Raw genomic sequence first — 16,194 nt, 5'->3', positions numbered from 1 at the left:
TTTTCTGGATGACCTTGGAGATCTATTTCCTCGATATTACGCCATCTACTTTACGCTCGTACTCGAAATTATCAAAGCGTCTTGATATGATAAGTAGACATCACATCACATGCTAGACAGCACAATTTCAGAATCATTTGTTGTACTATATTAACTGTTTCTAATGTCTGTGTCCAAGTGTCCAACTGTCTACTATATCCGTCTCCAAACATTACATGAACTTGCCCGAGTGTTCGATTCTGCATTTGCATAACTGTACGACCGCACTCCCGGGGACGGATCTGCCCGAGGTCAAGTGTGCGGCAGTGTTTGGTGTTTGGTGCCGCGATAGGCGACTCACACCGCAAGCATGGTAAACAATTACCCTCCAAAACCATAGCAGCCGATCCGAAGAAAGATGACACATCACAACGCACGGTTGAAGTACGAATTCGAGCCGTAACTCCCCTGTTAGCGAGACACCGCTCAAGTGAGGGCGCACAAAAACGGTGGCACAATTTAACTGAACGTCAGCAGCCAGGTGACAATGTTTTCCGCTACTTTATTATTATTTTTATTTTATTAACACTGACACTCTGGGTGTGGGACAGTGGGAAAGGGCCAACCGTGGCCCGCAAAACTCCATGGCCGGACAGACGGATGGCCCTGTCAAGAGTGGTGTGCTTAGTCGGACGGAATTATTGTTTACTGTTTTTTTTTTTTCGTTATAACCTTGGAAATGCATTCTGAGTGTGTGCATGGACGAATCAAACTGCACGACGACGAAAAGGCTTCCAAACACCGATATGCAATTGTTCGGAAGCTAATGCGAATGCTGCTGAACCCCCCAATACGCACAAGGATACAAACCGATCGAATCGAACACGTGACTCCGCAGGGACCGTTAACGGACGATCGAACAAGCAGCACGTGCACACCATGACACACATGTGCAAATGTGTTCTACCAGTACTCCAACATACTAATATCTTGTTCTGCCTTTTTTTATTGTTTTATTTAGCCGTTATGTAGCACCTGCTGCTCAATAAAACAGACGAGGGAACGCCAGACTGACGAGCAGCCTGCTTAGGCCACCCTCGATGCGTCGTGTGCGTTTGATTGAAACGCATATCATCACCATAGCAATACCCTCTCCCCCACTCCCTCTCTCTGTCTCTTTCTCACCCTTTGTCTTTCTAATTTTGCGCACAGTGCACGCGCGCTGCACACGAATTTCGTACAATTCGTGCATGTGTGTGAATGCATGCAGCATTTGGTCTTAGTGGCGCAAGGTTAAACCCTTGAAACCCGCACTGAATCCATTACGCACGCACGTGTCCGATTTGTGCGCAACCAGTAAAACGGTGGCCCACCAGTACGCGCCAGCCGCCAGCGAGATACTCGACTCGGATGCGCAACGGTTCCGGTCCGGTTTTAAGAATGTGCATTTTTACGAGTTGAAAAGGTCAGTGCGGACCGTTTGTTTTGTATGTGTGTGTGTGTGTGTGTGAATTTAGTTTCGAAGGAAATCGAACGTACAACGATCGTAAAACATCTGGAACTTTTCTCATGCAATGCAAAGATACCAAAGGAAACCGTTGGAGGGAAGCGTTGCTGAACTTAACTCCCAATGCAACCCTAAAGGTTGCCAGCGCAAAGTGGCACAAAAAAGAGAGAAGAAAAAGTGAAACTTCCACAGCAGAGAAAAATGACCACAATCAGCAGTATCATATCAGCTGCTAATCCAATGTTTTTTGGCTCAGCGCCGTCCTCTTTCTCGCCAGCCAAAATGAAATGAGGTAGAGAAAATTCGCATTTTAATTTACAAAATTTCCCACCAAAACCAATTGTTTTTTTTTGCTATGATAACAAGAGGGAAGGGTGTTTGTGTGCGGAAAATAGGATTGCAGCGGCAGGCTGGAAGCATAAGCGTTAAAACAGCTGTTACGCGCTATATGCGCGATACTATCAATCTGGCCAAAAACCGTTTCGAAAGACGCCCCAAAAACGTGCCGTGGTTTGATTGTTTGTCAATTTTTTTCTTCGGGTTGTATCTTTTTGGTGAGCCCGTTCACAAACTCCCCATCCTCCCTCCCCGAAACGTTATTCCGCAACAGCAGCAGCAGCATCGCGGTAACACGGAGTGTGTTGATTGAACCGGAAAGAAAGACCACGGAGTGAAAGACGCCAAGAGTGGGGGGTGAAACAAACCCCAAAACTGCCTCTCTTGCCCCTCTCGCATGATCAAAGGAGAATGTAGGAGATTTATAATAATAATAATAATCCACCGAAAATCACTGCATCACATAACGGCGAGGGCTCCGTCGTAACGATCGCGTTGTGGAGTTTGGCACGAGATTTCCTCCATCCTTCGGAGTCTTGGTGGGATACCTTCCGCAAGCGTCGCGTGTGTTTGCATACATACACCCCTGTTCCGATCGGGTGCACAAACACACACGCAAACTCCACTTCAAACACTTCCGAGAGCGCCTCCAAGAGAGAAGAAGAAGGTTCCCCTAAATCCATCGTTTATGTTGCACATATTGGGAGGAATGGCACAACGAGAGCTGTTACAAACTCGCTGTATCACCAGCGAACGATCGCAAAAGCGTGCCGAAGCGTACACAATCACATAATCATGTGGAAAAAAAATGAAAAAGACAAAACTGAAAGAAAATAAAGCCGTGCGTAGCGCGCACTTTGCTAAACACATCTAAACACAGCGGCATTGCGCCGCCAACCCTGCTACACGTACGTAATCGTATAAATGAAAAATAAATAAGTGATATCGATAGGTTCACTCTCCACCCCACCCACCCGGCCAGGTATAACATAACCTACCCTTACTAAAGAGACTTTCGGTAGAGTGGGGTGGCTGTCGGGCATTGCATTTCATTGTTTTACTTTCTAAAAACCCGCTAGGTTCGTTTCACTCGAACCGCGCGGCCAGCCTCCACGTGGTCGGGCTAATGCAGCCTGTCACCACGTGTTTGGTGTTTGTGTGTGTGTGTGTGTGTTTGGGTAAGATGGTTGCACACATTTCTTCTGGAGCACTTGATTTTGTTGGAGCTAGTTGCTGTGAGTTAGTCACGTAAGGTGCAAGTGTAGTGATTGGTTTTTAATTGCTGTCTAATTTTACGAGCTTCAAAATACAATACAACGAACACCTTCCAAAACAAACGACACACAAAGAGCCATCTTTCCCACCATCGCTTAGTATCATCAAAGTAGCCCATGCGTCGTTAAGTACTGCGCGCTCTCCGTACCTGTCACATCAATACCGGCAGTGGTGCTTAAATGTGTCTCCATGGCAACTGCACACACACACACACACCAATGTCCTTGCGAACGCACGCCTAATCACATCACTCATTAACAGCCCGTGTAGCTGTGATCAACCCGCTTTCCGGACGGCACACTATCAGCGTTTTGGAGTGTTCCATCGGTATACCCGTATTGAGGTTAGCGAAGATCTTCTATTAACCCTCTTTTTTATCGCTCACTTTAAATACTGACCTTTTGTGTATCCTTCCACAGCGCGGTGGTGCGGCTAGGCGGCCCGGGCATCGGGCAAATCAACGGAATCGAAAATTTAAAATTGGCTACGCATCGTTTCTTGCGCCATCGGTGGGGCCAGCCATTGACCTTTACTATCATTAGAAAAGCCTCCCCGAACGAACTACCGATCTCTCAAAAGATGCGAATTGTGACGACGGTTTGCTGGTGCGTCCTTGAGCATTTGGTGGATGTTTTATTTACGTAAGATCTCTGTATTGATCGTGCGTTATGACGCGACACGACCCTTTTACGCAATGGGAAGGATATCGTCAAGGATTGATTTCACCGCGTGGTTTGGCGGTGCGTGAGTGAGTAATAAGCCGGAACTTATGATATAGGAAGTCTAATAAGCCAAAACGATTAACGATAATCCTACTTGCCTTCGATGTAATTTTGCCTAACCCGCTGTGTCGTGTGTTTTGTAAGTTCTAAGGACCACCTTGCTTTCCACCCGGTCTTACGTGTCACTTGGCGTCGCAATCACACCCTTCGGTTGGCTAAATGGTTCACCTTACGCGTGACTTTGCCCTGCGTTCGATACTTACTTTCGTTTCGGGCCAAAATACCAAACGATGGCACGCGGGCCCTGGCTTACCTCACCACACAGGGCTGTGTGGTATATGATTATGGTGTAGTGGGCGCCCCCTTCTACTGACGTCACATCGCGTGTGTGTGTGTGTGTGCGTGTGTGTGTGTGTGTGTGTGTGTGTTTGTGTGTGTGTGTGTGTGTGTGTGTGTGTGTGTGTGTGTGTGTGTGTGTGTTTGTGTGTGTGTGTGTGTGTGTGTGTGTGTGTGTGTGTGTGTGTGTGTGTGTGTGTGTGTGTGTGTGTGTGTGTGTGTGTGTGTGTGTGTGTGTGTGTGTGTGTGTGTGTGTGTGTGTGTGTGTGTGTGTGTGTGTGTGTGTGTGTGTGTGTGTGTGTGTGTGTGTGTGTGTGTGTGTGTGTGTGTGTGTGTGTGTGTGTGTGTGTGTGTGTGTGTGTGTGTGTGTGTGTAAGCTAGAATTCAAACGATCCTCGTCTCGGTGGCGCAATCGGTGGTCGGTTTGGAGCATTATTCACCAAACAACTGAAACAAACACACACACACACATGGCATCCTGCCGCGGGCTGTAGCCCTTCAACCTGTGGCTACTAGATGCAAGTTCCTGTTTTACTTGAACCATAATTAAGCTCGATCTTGGAGACTACTACTACCACTACTACGATCGATCGATCGGTACTTAACCCTCCAACAAGAGACAGACTTACGTTGCAATGCAAAGAGAGAGAGAGAGAACGAGATACGATGTAATGTACACAAAAAGCCATTCTCTACGGCCAAGCGTTGTATGGAAATTACCTGTCTAGTTACACCTTTAGGATTGGAATCAATCATCACCCCGGCCGGGCAGGTTTACAAACGCTCTCCAACACTCTTTGATAGTTGATAATTACATAAAAAAGCAACCTCCTCCCCTACCACTCCCTTGATGTCGTCGGATTGATCCTACTGGCAGTGTCGCGTGGCAGTGAGATGATGTACACTTAGCACTTAATGTACAGCGATTCCTCTAAACTCCTCATTAGAGATACTATCCCCATTAAGAAAAGATGAGTTAAGATTCAAAAAAGCTAACTATATTGAAACACACACACACACGAAATCATGCCCAAAAGTGCGCCAAGAATCGGGCAGGAAATCAATGTGATATCTGACTACTGCTGTTGCTGGAATACATAATCAAACATCTTTACGCCATCGCGTGCGTCTTTTCTTGTTCAACGCCTGCTGGTCTTCTCCCTTTCCATGCCCAATCTCCCAGCAATCGTTTAGCAATTCCGTTGAATGACAACATTGTTGACAAAGCTTCAGCTCCTCCACCACGATCGTCGTTTGGTTCGGTTCTGGTCGTCCCATCGCTCTCCGCCCCAAAACTCTTACCACTTCTCCCACATTGGCATTCGTTGGCGGAAGATGTCCAATTAAAGAGGATCCTTGTCTAGGTACTTTGGCTACACAGTACTCCCTGCCGCGTTCTACCCCTGCGGCTCCATACCGATCTGACGGAGTCAACAAAAGGTCGTCTCAAGAGTGAACTCACGGATCTCGCTAATCGTCACGGGTCTGCAGATTCTTCCCATCGGAACGATCTCGCACAGGTGGATAAACACACGGACGACGAACGGTAACACGCCTTCCTTCAATAGTGATGCACACACGCACGCACGTACACACACACACACACACGCGGTTGAGATCGCGTTGAAAAGTTCGAGAGTTTCTCGTTTGATCATGACCGTGACCTCTCGAGCAAACACCGGTACGGATCTTGGTCGTCGGTTCTCATTAAAGTTAGCTTTGGTACCGGTTCTGTGGATAGTGCGGATACTATTACTGGTGACTTGTGTGACGATTTCAACGTAGTTTAGTCGATAAGCGACAAACCGCGTGCCATGCGGTGCGTGTCTGTGCTTTATCAACTTTCGTTTGAAATCCAAACAGCGAACAAATCTATTAGACAGAATTAGCGACTATCTACTAAACTGCTGAAGAATTAATTTTAAAATATGACTCACTTTACACCGCTGTAAATGGTGGTTTGAAGGTGAATTTATTCATTCGTTACAAGGTACATAATACACGCAAAAACCACATTTCAGTCTCAGGAAACTGATATAATGTGAAACCAAGATTTTGCCATTCTGCGATCATTACGTTCACACATAAACACTTCCTGGATTGGTTGATTGAACGACACGCCTGACTGTGATGAGCCATCTCGTGCAGACAAGTGAAAGTGTTAAATTTGCTTCTCACGACTTGACACATATTTTAGCATGAATGCCATCTGATCCAGAAGACACTTTAATGCAGTAAAAGTGAAACTCATTGATAAAGTGACTCAAGGGCAGGAAATTGTGTGAACCTCAGTTTGAACCATTTGATTTTTTTGTAGAAATTGATAACAATTTTGTGAACTTTTGAAAATAAAAACACAATAAGAACTTTATGTTGGCGAGTTTTCAAATCAAGTTCAAATCATTTGTATAGATCAAACTGCGCTCTAGAAACTTATCCATTAGCAGTTATCCATTAGCAAAGTACTCGATCGCTTAGTCTAAAATAGATACGAGATACTGTTGATAGCAAAAAAAATGGCATTAAAATGATAATCTTTTTGCATTCTTCCTCCACCATCATAATTTCGTTTCTGCTGTTTGAATGAAACTGGTATAAATGCTTCAAATGGTGCATATTCCTGATTTATAGCAATCAGCTTACATTGATGCAGTACAAAACTACTAATAAGTGACTTCCTAATATCAAAAATATAAATTTAATCATCCTTTTCGTTCTCTTCTACGATAATTAATAATAAATCTCTTCAATGAAGAAAATATAACCGTAACATCGAACAAAACTGGTCTAATTTAAATTCCTCATTTTTAACCAAACGTCAAACGTTTTGTCCCGTCGAGCGCCAGCTGTATCACCCCGTTTGACAGCTGTATCGAACGTAAACAAAATTTATCAAAATCTGCTGTTTGTATTCGTCATCGCTTCGACTGCAGCTAATTTAATCCAATACTTTAAATAAAACAAATATTTCGCTTACTCGCGCCCATTTTAAAAGTAAAGTGTGTAGTAGAGGTGTGTTAGGAGTCGTGCTTTTTCAATCCGTGTGCTTTTTTTGTTGCAGATCAGAGGCGGAGTACAGCAGCAGCTGTCCGTGACCGGTTCCACTAAAATGATACACAGCTTGTTCATAGTCAACAGCAGCGGGTAATAGAACGATCGTTTGTATCCCAAAACCGAGTTGAAACTAATCCCCAACCGACTCACCTTTCGCAGGGATGTATTTTTAGAGAAACATTGGCGCAGTGTTGTATCACGCACCTGCGTGTCCTACTTTCTCGATGTTCACCGTGAATCGGCCAACGTACGTAATAGGGATCGATCCCATGACTGCTCGGCCAGCCACATTATCTTGTTTGCTTACTTTCCAGAACGTACCACCAGTCCTGTCCACGCCTCACCACTACCTCGTATCGATTCAGCGCAACGGCATCTCGCTGGTGGCCGCCTGCAAGCAGGAGTTTCCGCCACTGTTCGTGATCGAGTTTCTGCACCGTGTGGTGGACACGTTTGAGGACTACTTTTCCGAGTGCAATGAGAATGTGATAAAGGAAAACTACGTGATCGTGTACGAGCTGTTGGACGAAATGCTGGACAATGGGTACCCGCTCGCGACCGAGTGCAACATACTGAAGGAGCTTATAAAACCACCGAACATTCTGCGCACCATCGCCAATTCGGTCACGGGAAAATCCAAGTAATTTGTTTGCTAATTTGTGTGTGTCTCACTGTTGCTTTAATGTTTCTTTCCTACGCACATCATTTCACTCATTCACAGTATCAGTGGTACACTTCCGTCGGGACAGCTATCCGCGATACCATGGAGACGCACGGGCGTGAAGTACACCAACAACGAAGCATACTTTGATGTTGTCGAAGAGGTTGATGCCATCATCGACAAGAACGGACAGACGATCTTTGCTGAGATACAAGGCTATGTAAGTGTCCGGTACACTGGCATCAATCCGATTGCAGCCCCATTAATGGCACTTACCTTTTCCAGATCGATTGCTGCATTAAACTCAGCGGTATGCCGGATTTGTCTCTTTCGTTCATGAATCCGCGTCTGTTCGACGACGTTTCGTTCCATCCGTGCGTCCGCTTCAAGCGCTGGGAATCGGAGCGAATTCTGTCCTTCATTCCACCCGACGGTAACTTCCGGCTAATGTCGTACCATGTCGGGTCCCAGAGTATCGTAGCCATTCCGATCTACGTGCGGCACAATCTGGTGCTGCGTTCGGGAGAACAGTCCCGATTAGACATTACCGTCGGTCCAAAGACGACAATGGGTCGTACGGTTGAAGGTAAGCACAATGGCGACGGATTGATAATGAGGAATTCAAGCTGAACTGTTCTGTTTCTTATCCTTCAGGTGTTAAGCTGGACATTTGCATGCCCAAAGCGGTCACAAACTGTTCGTTGGTGGTGAACCAGGGCAAGTACACGTACGACACGGTGAACAAAGTACTGCACTGGGACATTGGACGGATCGATGCGGCCAAGTTGCCCAACATTCGCGGCACGGTAAGGCACTTAAGTTGCACTAAACTTGTGATTGGTTGATTTAACTCCACACAAACTTTCCCCACCAGGTTTCTGTTGCCGCCACCAACTCGACGCTTGAAACGACGATCGACAGGTGAGACAAATCAAGAGACATATGCCTTCCTACCGTGCAGTAAACTAATCGTCTCTCTTCCCACCTTCCAGAGTACACTTCACCATCTCGCAGATGGCCGTTTCGGGGCTGAAAGTGAACCGGCTGGACATGTACGGCGAAAAGTACAAACCCTTCAAGGGTGTGAAGTACGTGACAAAGGCAGGCAAGTTCCAAATACGTATGTAAGAGCCCTCGAAACTTTATTTGCTGTAAACGAACACTAAAACCTATATGCAAGAGCAGACGAACAATGAAAATGGAAATATGTAACAAACTCGTTCAGGTTCGTACCGTTAATTAATTATCTTTTTTTTTCGTTTTCTTTATTTACTCAGTGTGAAGTAGAGAAAGAAAATGGTGTTAGCTTTTTCTTCCCTCCGTTTTTTCCCCCTAATCGGTAACATAAGGTTAAAAGTGTTTAAATCTAAAGCAAAGCTACACTCCGGACGTTTCTGGCCACTCAGCAAGACCGTGCTGTGTTAAGTTGTTTTCACTGTGCATGGGTTAGGTCTGTTGCAGATTGTTTAAATATTTTAAGCTCGGAAACTGGTACGACTGGCTGCAAAAGTTTGCTGCCTCATCGTGCTGGGGTTTGTAGGCCGTATAGAACTGTCCACCAGCACGAACACTACCCGCCGCGGGATGGTGATGTGCATGATGATGCTGCAGCTGTGAAACGACCGGCGAAAAGATGGAACTAAGCGTAGAAAAGGACAGCGAATAGGGGCCGCTGTCCGGTTTGTCTACTACCCCCGCAAACCCAGCAAGTCCACCACTTGTCGCTGAAGGCGGTATTGCGCCAGGATGGAAAAAGTCCTCTCCCTTGCTAGCACTACCGCCACCACCCGATGACTGTGCGCTACGCTCATTGCGACGAAACTTTGCCCTCCGGTTCTGGAACCAAACCTGTGAAGCATATGACATGTACATAAATACACAGTTATAAACGTCCGCGCGCCACCCTCTGTACCTGTACGCGAGCCTCACTAAGCCCGACCTTGTTCGCCAACTCCTCCCGCACGAACGCGTCCGGGTAGTGAGTTTTTTCGAATATTTTCTCCAACGCCGTCAGCTGGTTGGTGGTGAAGGTGGTCCGATTGCGTCGGGGCTTTTTCAGCGTGCACGACTTTGTCCTCATCGACAGGTCGGACTTGTGTGTTGGAGTGTCTTCCAGATCTAATTGAGAGAGAGATCAGAAGAATAGAATGGTTTAACACTTCTTCTCTTAATTCTAACGTCCTGGTTAATGATTATCACTTAATCCACAGCACCAGATCCGAGACACGAGACACGGGCGATTAATGTTTTGCGCTAATTTAATTTACCTACCATGCACAATTAACCGTCGTGTTGCTTGCCCCGGTTGTTGATCGTTAATTCACACCCCCAGAGAAGCCAACCACCACTCTTCCCCACCAATCCTGCCTCCATACATCCACGCTTTCTTTGCTCTTTCAGCTGAAGTTCAACAGCAAAAAAAGAAAAGAAAACCATAATAACCAACCCACGGGGTCCCGAACGGGCCGTGGCACACTTTATGTGTCACAACACAAACCCAACGTGCAGCATAATGATTGACGGGATGAAGGAGCGCCAACCAACCGAAGGGATTGGAAGATTAGAACCACGTGCATAACATGATAAACAAACATAATCCGCTTCAACTGAACTATCCGGCGCGATCTTTGCCTCTCTTTTGCTAGCCCTTTTCGTATGATTTATGAGTTGCTTTTGGGTGTTTGTTTGAAGGTAAAAAATGATCGTTATAATTTGGTGACAAGTACAATCATCAAAGGGCTTACAAGACAATCCACTTCAAAGATCGTTTTTAGAGATACAATTTAACCAAAATTGTATTCCTACTACCTCAACAAATGCAACAGTTTCTAGTAAACCCCTTTTAAAAACCGTTTAACACATTAACACACCGTTCACGGTTAAAAATAATCCACGCTATGAGGTACCGTACACACACACAAAACTAATCCACTTCCCCTAGGGAACCGTCCAAAAGACGCTCCAATTAAATAATTTACCATCTCGCCCGTTTTTTTTCGCCTCTCCCCCCACTACACTTGCACTTGAAAGTAACCTCGTTAAAGTGAGCATGAGTCAGTAAGGTACGCGAAAGGGAGAAGAAAGGCTTTGAAGATGACGGGAGTGACTGACAGACGGACGGACGACCGACTCTTCTGCAATGGAAATCGTCCCAAACGCGGGAGAAGACAGCTTGAAAGCGATACACATGACTTAATGCCAACAAATCAGATCATTTTACAACTCACTAAACCGTAACAACGGTCCTCCGCCCTTCAACCAAACAGCCACGGCAACAAAAAAAACACACTGGATCGTTTCTTTATGGCGTTTGCCGCGCCTTCGGTGTGCCGGAAGATCTATATTCTTCCCTCCTTGTGACGGGACCAGGCAAATAAAGCCCTGTTGCGCCATCATTATAAGGGCACACTTGTCTTCAGGCCGTCTTCAGGGGGGTTTTACGCGGTTCGCTTCAAACGATTTCCATCCCACGATGGGGGATCACAGAGATCACGCCAGATGAGCGGACCGCAGCCAAGCCGATCCTCAGTGATGAATGGTTATGAATGGGAAGTACGTACGCTCCAACTGGAAACCATTAAGAGGACGCTAAAGGATTCGCAAATTCCCATTGGGGTTGGATCTATCGATCCCACTATCTAATAGCAATGCCCCAAAGTGTTGAAGGGAAAGACTTTCTAATCCCTCTCCAGGAACAACAAATAACAACATCTGTCAACAGCTGTCCTTAAGGAAACATATAAACCCCCATCGAATGGAATGTTAATAGGGAATAGGGAAAAGCGGAACCAATTGTTGTGTAGCTCATTTTTTACTAATCTAATTGTAATTGTGTACTGCTTCACTTTTTTCCTCTTCCTCTCGAGGCGGTAATGAGGCGATGATTACCAGCAACAACTGCCGTTTGCGTACCGACACGACACGAGAGCATGTCTTCACTTCCGCCTTTTCGCGCGTGATCTTCCCATTCCTATTGTGAGCGATCGCGCGTGTGTTCTTCCAGCGTCACTAGACATCGATCTTCTCCTTTTCTTCCGATATCTTTTGCTCTCGAACAAACACAAGCACACACACACAACTCAATCCTTTCTAACGCACAAGAAGAGCGTAAAAAAACGAAAAAACGGCGTACATGCTTTGCGTTGCGTTGTGTGTACGCCGGAAATGTTGCTCAACGTGTGCGGGGTTTTTTCTTCTCTTCAATAAACTGAACAACTGTATGGAGCTGTTTCCGTGCTCCTCCTCTCTGTACCGGGACCTCCTACCAGTGTCGGATGGTGGTCGGGAAAATTGTCTCGCTGGAAGATAGACAGGCGCGATCGCGATCTCCAACGATTGCAAATCATTGCTACCACATGCGCGTCGCCGATGTGATCGTTGTCGTGCATGCTGGTTATTCTCACCGTTTTGACAGCGACGTTGTGGAGCGATCGAGAAATGGTTTTAAAAAATGGAAATTTGTCGTAAAAGTAGGTAGAAGAGTTGTTTCCCTGCATCTGTTTACGTATTTGGCTAAGCTGGAATAATAATTCGGGCTACACCATGTGGGCTCTTTTTGTGACTTAAATCAAACATGCCCGCATGCTGCGGTCGATCGTAGATGATATCGTAAGCAATTTTACTTTAATTCCTAAATCCTCTCTGCAACGTTGTTGTGCAACAGTTAATTTGTCAACGAAAAATCGCTGTTTTGATTTACAATTACCTTTCATAGCAATTATACTGGCTATTAAAAATAATGCAATATTTCATGTCTCTCGCTCGCCGTGTTGAGTTGGGTTGTGCGTGTGTGTGTTTTTATGTTTTTTCCCTCCCGCTTTTCTCCTTCACAAACAACCACGCACACACACACACCGGTGTCACAAGCGCTGCAGCATCCGCGGCATATCCTCTCGCCTCTAACCAAACCCGACATCGTCACGCTAGCCCGACAGAACCGTGGCTGTGGCTGAGTAGCTACAGATACTATGGTTGAATTATTTTTGGAACAATCAATCCCAATTACGACGGAAGCCTGTTGAAATGTCCTCATCTGCTGCTGTTTTCCCGCTTGTTTTGCTTCCCCGTTTTTCATCTCCCTGCAAACGGAGGAGGGATCGACTCTGTTGCCACCGGGCGAGCCAACGGCGACGGCGACACGATCATCATCATCATCCGGGGTCGATCAGTTTTGGGGTGATGGTGGTGGTGGTATCCATTTCAAAGGAATAGATACATTTTTTCACCCTCTATCTTTTTGGGACGTTTTTCACCGCTTTTTACCGCTTTTTCCTATGGGTTATGGGATGCAAAAAGGGTTAAAGGGAGCCACCAGAAGCACTGTTGAGTTTGGCTATCAAAAAAAAGGGGAAAAAAGCAAAGTAAATTCCATAAACCTTTTTCACTATTGTCACGTCTGGCCAGTGGTTGTTCACTCCGGTGGCCAAAGCAAAAGGTAAAACGGCCCTTCGTTTGCTTCGTTTGAAATATATAATTACGACGCAAACCTACGACACTTCCCTTTTTCGGGAAAATTTCTTCCGAGAAAAGGTAATAAAGAAGGTTTAAATTTGACTCATTCGGTGTGGTGTGCCTTCGCTTGCCACTATCGTGGAAATGTCTGTGTGTGTGTGTGTGTGTGCAGCAGCATTAGATTGGTTTTTGGAACTCGTTCAGTGCCCGTGTCCGCCAGTTTTTCCCGATCACGCGTTGCAATCGAATATTTGAAATAGGGACGGGGAAGCTCTCAGTCACTTGAGAAACAGTTTTGCCTTCGGTTTTAGAAAATTTTACATGTCATCCACAATTAGTAGTCGTTCCTGCCTCCCTACTCGGTGAGTAGTTGACATCTTCAAAAAGCCAAGCACTGCCAGCAGCAGCCTGGCGTGTAAAATCTCCTTGTCCCGTCCCGTCCCGTCTTACCAGTGTGCCAGATGTTTTGACGCATGTTTCTTGGTATTTGGTTGCCTTTTTTTTCTTCTTCTTTTCAAAGTTATTTGTGCCCAGCTATGTTTTTCGTAATCACGGAGCAAAGTTGTAAATTAATGGTCGTTATTATCACTCGACAGCTTTTTATGATTTTGAAGGCGGAATTTAATAAGCAATAGTCGCTATAACCAGCACAGCAATGATCAAATCGCGTCAAATCAAAGGACTTTATAACCGTGAAATTATTAAAATACCGGTGGCCCCTGTACCACTGCACGGAGCAGCTGTAATCCCAGCAGAGAGGTCGTGGCCGTCAGAGTTTGTGGCCAGATTACTGGGAATGTACTTATTTAATCAATGCCAGTAACTAAAAGCAAGCGTATCCTAACACTCCTATCAAATCTTCAAATAGTGCTCATTGAGAGAGTATATATACTCTAACGATGTAAGTGTTTTGTCAATATTTTAATGTTTCTTAATGGAAAATCTACATCGTGTTAACTCCTCTCTAAAATGTCCGTTTAGATTCAAGATCCTTCGCTCTTCCTTCTTGTACACGAGCACATTTGTCTAGAATCGAGCATTTTCACTACGTCTAACCTTGTAAGTGGAGCCAATACACTAGCCATCATACTACCAGGCCGGTCTGGTGGTACTGTCGTCTACTCGTATGACTTAATAACATGCCCGTCATGGGTTCAAGCCCCGAATAGGCTGTGCCCCCGTACGTAGGACTGACTATCCTGCTATATAAATCAATCAATAAGTCACTGAAAGCCAAAGCTCACTTCACTAGTGGGGGTACAAGGTAGGCCTTGACCGACAACGGTTGTTGTGCCAAAAGAAGAAGAAATAGGGCGGTCCCGTGGTACAGTCGTCAACTCGTACTACTCAATAACAACATGCCCGTCATGGGCTCAAACCTTGAATGGTCCGTCCCCCCGTAGCAAGGACATGACTATCCGGCTGCGTGGTACTCAATAAAGTCTAGAAAGCCTGTTGGTATAGGCCGGGACATGTCCGCGTAGGACGTTTACGCCAAATAGAAGAAATAGGCATCAATCTTAGTTTTCTACAAGGTCTTTGGCTCAGATGGTCTATCACTTAAGACAGAATCTTCTCATCCAATACCTTTTAATATACGGCACCTATATCGTTTTTTTCTTGGAACTGTAATATTCAAGAGTGATCATCGCTCAATGTAAATAAATCACTTGTAGCTACTCCCTCTGGATACTTTGGTTCCAATAGTCAGAATTTTTGTGATCTGATCTGATATACTCAATAACTTGTTTAATATCCAAAAAAAGAATATCCCTGTTTTGCAGAGAAATAAAATCCTTCCACCAGCCGTCCACATACCGTCTTTATCCACCGGTGAGCTCGGTGATCCCGGCGGCATCATCGTCCTCGAACTGTCCGCTGTGCTGGATGTGCTGTTGAGCTGCAACAGATTGCTCATCAAAAACCGATCCTTCACACCTCCGTGGTGCACTTTCTTATCTACACTCGTAGCAGCAGCAGCACCGGGATTCGTCAGCCCGGATGTGCCACTCTCGCCCTCAATGTTTAAGCCACCGAATCCAAGCTCCACATTGCTGCCTTCGTAGATCAGTGGCGATCGATGCTCACCCATCAACAATCGATTGTTACTAAACTGATGATGATGCGTATGATGCTGATGAGTATGAGTATGATGATGATGATGATGATGAGGATGTCCTGTGGTTATCGATAGCTCACCAGCCTCGTCGTAATAGCGGCCACTAGGGTCGGAGGAGATGGACGGAGATACATTGCTACAGCTTGGTTCGATCACTCCCGACGTGCCACCGTCACTGGCCGCACTGCCGCCCAGTGGTAAGGCATCGTTTGGCACAGGACAACCCGTCGGCGGTGGAACCACATTGTACCACACACTGCCAGTGGCTTTATTATCATGATACTGTTCAGTTTGTGCACCCACTGCGGCAGCATTTTCCAGGATACAGCTTGACCCTCTTGCCGCCACCGTGCTGTCTCCGTAGTTCGTCCCCGTCACTGACACACCACCGTAGCAATTCATGATTTCATTAACAATTAATTTCGCTCGTTGCGCTTCGTTTGCTCCACTGTGGGCGGCATCTTGTTTGCACTAAACGATCATTTCACGTTTCACTTTGCATTACTCGGCATCGTCATCTTGGGTGTATTTTGGCAATCACTTCACAGAACATCGCTTAATGATTTAATGATTTAATTATTTAATTTCTTAATTGTTACACACACACGCACACACTCTGCGTCGCTCCCTCTTCTGCCGGGTGCTTTGTCGAGACAGATTGTAGAAGAAGGAGAAGGGTTCACATCTCTCAACGTTTCACCACTCACAACCCATTTTGCACTAATTATGCACTGCTGCTGCATCTACTGTAGCT

General features: G+C 45.8%; 2 protein-coding genes across 3 annotated transcripts; one reads left to right on the top strand and one right to left on the bottom strand.

Annotated features, from left to right (window-relative positions):
* Positions 1 to 7,003: 7,003 nt before the first annotated feature.
* Positions 7,004 to 9,113, top strand: LOC1281688 (AP-3 complex subunit mu-2). 2 transcript variants are annotated; one of them, XM_321638.6, is made up of 9 exons: positions 7,004 to 7,149; positions 7,217 to 7,299; positions 7,369 to 7,456; positions 7,524 to 7,849; positions 7,931 to 8,090; positions 8,156 to 8,456; positions 8,525 to 8,676; positions 8,745 to 8,791; positions 8,863 to 9,113. In XM_321638.6, the coding sequence occupies exons 2-9, from the start codon at positions 7,265 to 7,267 to the stop codon at positions 8,996 to 8,998; spliced, it is 1,245 nt and encodes a 414-aa protein (XP_321638.4). In that variant the 5' UTR covers positions 7,004 to 7,149; positions 7,217 to 7,264; the 3' UTR covers positions 8,999 to 9,113. The 2 variants fall into 2 exon arrangements, with proteins under 2 accessions (XP_321638.4, XP_061503271.1); XM_061647287.1 differs by having other exon boundaries at positions 7,035 to 7,154.
* Positions 9,114 to 9,251: 138 nt separating this feature from the next.
* LOC1281689 (homeobox protein MOX-2) lies at positions 9,252 to 15,842 on the bottom strand. The gene is made up of 3 exons (XM_321639.6): positions 15,140 to 15,842; positions 9,783 to 9,988; positions 9,252 to 9,718 (listed from the first exon to the last, which is right to left on the bottom strand). Exons 1-3 carry the CDS (start codon positions 15,840 to 15,842, stop codon positions 9,317 to 9,319), a joined length of 1,311 nt encoding a protein of 436 aa, XP_321639.6. The 3' UTR covers positions 9,252 to 9,316.
* Positions 15,843 to 16,194: the final 352 nt, after the last annotated feature.

The sequence above is a fragment of the Anopheles gambiae genome, chromosome 2 (assembly GCF_943734735.2).
Source record: "Anopheles gambiae chromosome 2, idAnoGambNW_F1_1, whole genome shotgun sequence".
In the NCBI taxonomy this organism is placed as follows: Eukaryota; Metazoa; Arthropoda; class Insecta; order Diptera; family Culicidae; genus Anopheles; species Anopheles gambiae.
The sequence above is the reverse complement of the archived record's forward strand: the minus strand, read 5'-3'. Positions and strand labels throughout refer to the sequence as shown.